This window comes from Pristiophorus japonicus, chromosome 32, assembly GCF_044704955.1.
Source record: "Pristiophorus japonicus isolate sPriJap1 chromosome 32, sPriJap1.hap1, whole genome shotgun sequence".
In the NCBI taxonomy this organism is placed as follows: domain Eukaryota; kingdom Metazoa; phylum Chordata; class Chondrichthyes; family Pristiophoridae; genus Pristiophorus; species Pristiophorus japonicus.
In genome coordinates, this window is record NC_092008.1 from 6,937,373 (window position 1) to 6,945,737 (window position 8,365).

Here is an 8,365-nt window from a genome sequence, read left to right on the forward strand (position 1 = left end):
CAGCTGTCTCTGTCTACCTTATTCGATGCCATCATAATCTCGCACACCTCTATCCATTCTCCCCTCAAAGTCATTTACTCCAAAGAGAAGAACCCCAGCATCTCCAACCTAATCCTATAGCTAAAATCCCTCATACCCAGAACCGTTCTGGTAAATCTCCTCTGCAATATTTCAAGCAAATTTTCACGTCTTTACTAATATGTGGTGACCAGAACGGAATGCCATACTCGAGTTGTAGCCTAACCAGAGCTTTATAAAGGTTCAACGTAACTTCCTTGCGTTTGTACAAAATACCTTTCTTTATGAAGCCCAAGTTCTCATTTGCTTGGCAAACTACTCAATATATCCTGCCACCATCAAAGATTGATCCAATGAACACATTGGTGCCTCTGTAGCTGTAAACTATTTACAACTGTGCCACAATGTATCACCTCACACTTCTATGTATTAACTTCCAAATTTTTCTTGTCTGGGCATTCTGTGAGCCTAGCTTTGTCCTGTAGAAGTCGACTGGTATCATCTTCACTGTTTGCCACACCTCCAAGTTCGGTATCTTCGGCAAATTCTGTAGTTTTAGTCTATTGTAATATCTAAGTAATGTATCTACAACAGAAAAGCAGTGGTCCTAGCACTGACCCTTGGGAAAGAGCACAGTTTACCATCCTGCAGTCTGTAAAGCAACAATTGACCATGACTCGCTGTTTTTTGTCCTTAAGCCAATTTCTTCTCCAAGCTGACACTGGCCCTCCTATTACATCAGCCTCAATGTTGTTAACCAGCATTTGTCCATACTTTCTTAGGGTCTATATAGAAAACATCCACTGCGGTCCCTCATCCACCTTCTATGGTTCTGAATCAAAAAATGCAATTAGATTAGGCAAACACGATCTGCCTTTTAAAATCAGTGCTTGCTCTCCTTAAGTAGTTTCAGTCTCTCCAAGTGCCTGTTTATTTTTTACTTGATTATGGTTTCTAAAATCAGATGCACCACTGATGTTACACTGACCGCCGCGTTGCTGCGAGGATTGTCCAGACACCCTTGTCACATTTGCCAATTTCCAATCATCTGGCACCTCCACTGCATCTAGGGCAAAATGAAAGATCATGTCAAGCCCTTCCACGATCTCCACGACACTTCTCTTAGCAAGCTGAAATGCCTGACATCTGGACAGAAGACGTATGTACTCTCAGTTTATTCAGACTTTCCAGTACATCCTACCACTCAATTAGCTCCACCATCTCCGCTTCTACCAATATTTTGTCAGCATCTTCATCCTTTGCAAATAGTAACACAAAGTACTCATTAAGTATTCTCACATCACATGCGCCTCTCAGCAAATATCACCTTCTTTATCCATAATCGGCCACAAACCGCTTCTTATTATCCTATTACTATTTAAATGTCGGTAGAAGACTTTTGGCTTCCCTTTTATGTCAACTGCCATTCTATTCTCATATTATCTCTTTGACAGTTTTATTTTCCTCTTTACTTTTCCCCCTCAACTTCTTGTATTTGGCCCGGTTCTCACTTGACGAATTATCCTGACTTGCATCATACACTCGCTTTTTTTGTTTAATCATATTATCGCATCATCCAAGGAGCCCTGCTCTTGGTTCCATTTTCTTTGCCTCTTGTTGGAATGTCCCTAGTCTGTACCTGAAACGTCTCCTCGTGATGTTCTGTTCCAGATTTTCCTGCTACTCTTTGGATCCACTTTACCCCGATAGATCCCCTCTCATCGCACTGAAGATTGCCGCGATCCAAACCAGAATTTCTACTTTAGATTGTACCTTGCTCTTCTCTGGTATTAATTTAAAGCTTATGATACGATGATCACTCTTACTCAAATGTTCACCCATTTACTGCCTCCAATCTGTCACACTCCTTTCTCAGATGCTTATGGGAGTTGGATAGAACCACAACCATGAAAAACATCCCTTGTAATACTGGAACCTTGGTACTCCCCGTCCTCCGGATCTGGGCTAACTCACTCATGGATCTGTATTTCCGGTGCGATTACTAACCCGCATTGTTAGGCCACCATATTACATCAAACGTGCATCACTATATTCGCCCAGAATCTCCATATTGCCGAATCTGCACTATACACGTCTATTTGACTAGAGTTGGGCAGTCCTGTCACCAAATCAGACATTAAAAGTCTTTATTAGTCGTAGTGTTGACACGGTCGCCAATTATGTTGAATCTATGGGATAGCCAATTATACTCCCACTTAACTCAAACTTGAGGACTGAGATGTCTGATTAATACACTTTCATTCTTAAATAATTGATACAACATTTACTTGCCATGTCCATGAGAGTGGTACCCAAATTTATTCACATGCAAGGGACTCATCTGATGTTGAATAAATTTAAAACAGATATAGACAGTTTCTTATACGATAAGGGAATAAGGGGTTACGGGGAGCGGGTGGGGTAGTGGAGCTGAGTCCATGATCAATGCAGCCATGATCATATTGAATGGTGAGCAGGCTCGAAGTGCTGTATGGCCTACTCCTGCTCTTATTTCTTATGCTCTTATCTTCTTATGTTCTTATGTAAGCTTGTGGTCTTAACTGCTCATGTTATTCTAAGTGGCCAGTGGCAAATCGTGCTTGATTAACTTGATTAATTTCTTTGAGGAACTTTCAAAAGACATTTGATGAAGTGCCGCATAGTAGATTTGCTGGCAAAATTGAAGCCTATTGTATTTAAGGGACATTGGTTGCATAGCTACGAAATTGGCTGAGAGACGGAAAGCAGAGTGTTGTCGGGAACGTTATTATTCAGACTGGAGAGATGTATCCGGTAGTGTCCGACAGGTGGCGGTGTTGGGACCACTTCTCCTTTATGATACATATTAATGTCCTGGACTTCAGTACACAGTGCATTATGTCAAAGTTTGCAAATATCACAAATTTACGAATGTAGCAAATAGAGAGGAAACTATCAGACATCAGGGCGACATAGGCAGGCCAGTGAAATGGGCGGAAGCTTCGCTGTTGAAATTTAATGCAGATAATTGTGTACTGAAGCATATTAGTGGTCAAAGTCAGCAGGAGCAAAGTACATTAAGTGGTGCAATTTCAAAGGAGCTGTAGGAAGATGGAGACGTGTTACTTCACAGGTGCAAAAGGTTTGTGAGATTGAACCATGAAAGGTTTTGCTGGACTAGATAGACGGAAATTGTTTCCATTGGATGGAGGGTCAGAAACCAGAGCACACGGATTTAAGATAACTGACAAGAAATCTAGTGGGGAAATGTGAAGTTTTTTAACAAAACGAATTATTATCGTGAATGACCTGACTGGAAGGCTGGAGGAACCCGATGTAACACTAACTATGTGGGAAAAGCAACTGACTGGGATTAATTGTATAGCTCTTTCATTGAGCTGGTGAATGCGTGATGGGGCGAATTATATGTTATGTGCTATGTTAGTCTATGAAATGTTTCAGCGGGTATCCTTAGCTTATCGTTTTGACTGTTCATGTCATCTAGATCGAAAGAACTGAAATGATCCGGTGAGCTGTATATTTTATTAGGTTAATTATGTCCTCGTAATTTGATACTATAATGCCAACCAGTGCAAAATACGTCTATATAATATGTGATTGCATTAAACCACGACGTCCCCACATCAAGCCATGTTTCCTTAAACAAATCTGCCGCGATACCATCTATATTGAATTTACTTTGCTTTCTGCATGAGAAATCATGGATACCCGCTATGGACTTCTCGTTCTTCACATCTTTCGCTGCATCATGTAGATCGGGTCGTTGAGAACATGAACTAGAATTCAGTTGTACTGCTGGAACGTCTACTCATCTTTTAATGATTTTAACAATGAAGAAAAACGGACATTTTACCACATTCTTCAACTGCTCTCTGAACTTACTCTGTGTCATAGCATAAATATAAGTGTTTGTGCAGCAACTCAGGAGCTGGAGCATGAATCCTATTTCTTTTATGTAGTAAGATACATGTATAATATCATAACCTAAATGCAAAATCCGGTTCCAAATAGAAAAGAACAAAAACACAGCCCATAACATTATGAAATTCCACGAGATAACGAGCAGTAAAATGATGGATTTCATGCGTCTCTCCATCTCTATGTCACTGGGAATCCCCTCGCTGCTGTGATCCCGGAGTCTCCTGCGAGCTCTGCTGGCCACTAAAATGTGTCTGATAGTTAAAGCATTGAGTAGCAGGATCAGAACAAATGGGATGCACGGGTTTAGAATATAATGAAGAAGCTCGAGTGTTGCCCACAAATCTGAAACCATGACAAGAGCACTTACGTAACAGAACCAGTGTGTATTGCTCAACGTGTACCAAGGTACATACATAAAGTACCAGAAAATGCTCTTTAAAAAACTTAGCAAAGTCACTGTTACAAGAACCATAGCCGCGGTTTTCTCAGTGCAATATTTAGTTTTCAGCTTCTGGCAACAAATTGCCACGAATCGATCAAATGTGAAAGTGACGGTGAACCAGACAGAACAGTCTGTGGCTGCATAAAGCAGGACGGCGTGGATATTACACAGGGGGATTCGCTGCACAAAATACAGATGATGAGCAATTGGAATCTGCCTCAATATCAGGTCGGTGATAACGACCAGCAGATCTGCCGCTGCCATGGCCACCAAGTAGCGTGTGACGCATTTGGAGAGACCGCACATTCCACGAGACAGGATCACCATCGTCACTAAATTAGCTGTGAGGAATGGAAATCAACAGGAAATTAACACAGCAGGTTGAAAGTGAATTCATCGGGTTGATGGGGTTGGGGTAAAATTTCTACATTTGTTAGAGTGATGGAATTTAATAATGTTCCTGAGAAAGGACTTTCAGATGGAGACAGGGTGTACAATGCATTGTACACCTCACTAATCTGCAATGAATGGTAGACTGAACCGGGGAATGGGATTTAATTTTGCAAGAGTAATGTGCCATCTAATCAGAGGATTAATATTGAAGTGGTATTAGCCCTCATCTCCAGGTTTGTTGATTCATTGCCTGCTGCTGCAGGAACCCTGGAACCATCGACCTTCTGGGATTGTATTCCCAGTCTGCACCCAATCAGGAGTTAGTTTGGGAAATTTGGGAATGAATCAGTGACCGGGCGAGCGTTAGTCAGTGACGGGGAGAGTGAGTCAGTAACTGGGGGAGAGTGAGTCAGTGACCAGGGAGGGTGAGTCAGTGACCGGGGTGAGTGAGTCAGTGACCAGGGGAGAGTAATTCAGTGAACGGGGAGAGTGAATCAGTGACCAGTGGTGAGTGAATCAGTAACCAGGGAGAGTGAGTCAGTAACCAGGGAGAGTGAGTCAGTGACCAGGGGAGAGTGAGTCAGTAACCAGGGAGAGTGAGTCAGTAACCATGGGAGAGTGAATCAGTAACCAAGGAAAGTGAGTCAGTAACTAGGGGAGAGTGAGTCAGTAACCAGGGAAAGTGAGTCAATAACCAGGGGAGAGTGAGTCAGTGACCGGGGGAGAGTGAGTCAGTGACTGGGGGAGATTGAGTCAGTGACCGGGGGAGAGTGAGTCAGTGACTGGGGGAGAGTGAGTCAGTAACCAGGGGAGAGTGAGTCAGTGACCGGGGTGAGTGAGTCAGTAACCAGGGAGAGTGAGTCAGTAACCAGGGGAGAGTGAATCAGTAACCAGGAAAAATACATCAGTAACCAGGGAAAATACATCAGTAACCAGTGGAGAGTGAGTCAGTGACCTGGGGAGAGTGAGTCAGTCACCAGGGAGAGTGAGTCAGTGACCGGGGAGAATGAGTCAGTGACTGGGGGAGAGTGAGTCAGTGACCGGGGGAGAGTGAGTCAGTTACCAGGGCAGAGTGAGTCAGTGACCGGGGAGATTCAGTCAGTAACCAGGGGACAGTGAGTCATTCACCCTTGAGGTAGACCCTGGAAGAGCATGAACAAAATACGGGAGCAAAGCGAGTTTGGATATTGTGTGAAAATTGGGCTGTGATTCCCTCCGACTCGAATGCTTAGGGTATTCCTACGCGGTATCAGGGCACAAAAAGGAGCTGTTGTTTGAGGTTAGGAAGGGAAAAATATTTAACATATTAATCTGGCGTGAAAGCAACTGATAAATCAGAACAATGCTTCCACATGCATTTAAATCTAACATTTGACATCCCGTGAAAATAACACGTTATTAAATAACATTTTAGATGACATTGAACTCACCGATCCTCCAAATGGTTTCAAATAATCTAGACAATAAATGGTCTTGTACGACGACCAACCCTGTTTTGAGGATGGCACGCACGTGGCGTTTCCTTCTCTCCACAGATGCTCGGTCTGTTAAAATCTATCTGTCCTGGTGTAAAATGGGCAAAGTGGAACCAATCCAGTGTTATACATCCCGCATTAATGTGAAGGCAATGGGTGGTGGTGTATAACCGGCGGCTAATTCTAATTGTCCGATTTACAAAATCGCGCAGATCAAACTGTCCGCTGCTGTGTGATTAGACATTTTTTCTGATTGTGTTTAATATAACAAAGATTAAATTAACCACCGTGTGGTGTGTTAAAATCTCTGCATCCAATCAGATGATTTGTTTACCCGGAGTTCTATAACGGTGGTTGAGATTTAATTAAATATCTGAACCCAACTACATCAGCGCTAAACCAGAGTTCTGTATCTGTGGTTGAGATTTGATGGGACTCCAATTGACGCGTTGCATTTGCATCAATAAAGTGAACTCGCCGCTCATTGTTCTCCAGTGACAATCAACAAGAATCAGTTGCACGGAAGCAGAGCAAGAGATGGGGCAGAGTCAGATGAGGTCTCATTGAGAAATTCTCCTGAACTGTGCTTGATGGACACGCGGTGGGAGATTCCTTGTTCACAGATACGATCGGAAATCAATCTATTGATCTATAACTGGAGACACATTCAATCACGAATGAATTTGTAATCCCATCCTAACCTCCCAGAACACTGACTTATGCTGGGAAAGAGATTGTACAAAGGGGGACATCAGTGGTCCTGGATCAAGATGGACATTGTTGAACATTCACGGTGTGTTTCTGAGCTTTCTGCCACGACTGGTTTCCCTCACTTAGTATAATTCACTCTTCCCAGTGCACGGTGATGGATTCTGGAAACCCATGGACACATCTGTCCAATCGAATAGAATGCGGTCCACAGACGCAGACTATAAGAGATGCATCCAGTGAGATTGCTTGTGTTGGAAATTAACAAAAGATTCCGATCTCTATCTGACCCTATCACATTGAGAAAAGATATTGTCGATTCACTGCACTCAGACCACTCACATTGGGGAATCACAGAGCATTATCAGCCCCACAGCCAGAGAGAATATGTGGGTTCATTTAGTTTCTGGATGTTGTGACCTCAACAGATGTACTGGAGGGTTGCTAATATAACACCACTTTTTAAAAACGGAGGGAGAGAGAAAATAGGTAATTATAGACCAGTTAGCCTGACGTCATTAGTGGGGGAAATGTTGGAATCAATCATTAAGGATGAAATAGCAACTAATTTGGAAAGCAGTGACAGGATCGGACCAAGTCACCATGGATTTATGAAAGGGAAATCATGCTTGACGAATCTTCTGGAATTTTCTGAGAATGTAACTAGTAGAGTGGACAAGCGAGAACCAGTGGATGTGGTGTATTTGGAGTTTCAACAGGCTTTTGACAAGGTCCCGCACAAGAGATTGGTGTGCAAAATCAAAGCGCATGGTATTGGGGGTAATGTACTGATGTGGATAGAGAACTGGTTGGCAGACAGGAAGCAGAGAGTCGGGATAAATGCGTCCTTTTCAGAATGGCAGGCAGTGACTAGTGGAGTGCCGCAGGGCTCAGTGCTGGGACCCCAGCTCTTTACAATATACATTAACGATTTAGATGAAGGAATTGAGTGTTATATCTCCACGTTTGCAGATGACACTAAGCTGGGTGGCAGGGTGAGCTGTGAGGAGGATGCTAGGAGGCTGCAGGGTGACTGGTACTGGTTAGGTGAGTGGGCAAATGCGTGGCAGATGCAGTATAATGTGGATAACTGTGAGGCTTTACATTTTGGGGGCAAAAACAGGAAGGCAGAATATTATCTGAATGGCAGCAGATTAGGAAAAGGGGAAGTTCAATGAGCCCTGGGTGTCATGGTTCATCAGTCCCTGAAAGTTGGCATGCAGGTACAGCAGGCGGTGAAGAAGGCAAATTATATGTTGGGCTTCATAGCTAGAGGATTTGAGTAAAGGAGCAGGGAGTTCTTACTGCCTTTGTACAGGGCCTTGGTGTGGCCTCATCTAAATATTGTGTTCAATTTTGCTCTCCTAATGTCAGGGAGTGCAGCGAAGGTTCAACAGACTGATTCCAG

General features: G+C 43.2%; 1 protein-coding gene across 1 annotated transcript; it reads right to left on the reverse strand.

The window, feature by feature from the left end:
• Window positions 1–3,826: 3,826 nt before the first annotated feature.
• Window positions 3,827–4,708, reverse strand: LOC139240546 (probable G-protein coupled receptor 139). The gene has a single exon (XM_070869091.1). It carries the CDS (start codon window positions 4,706–4,708, stop codon window positions 3,827–3,829), a length of 882 nt encoding a protein of 293 aa, XP_070725192.1.
• Between the last annotated feature and the right edge of the window lie 3,657 nt (window positions 4,709–8,365).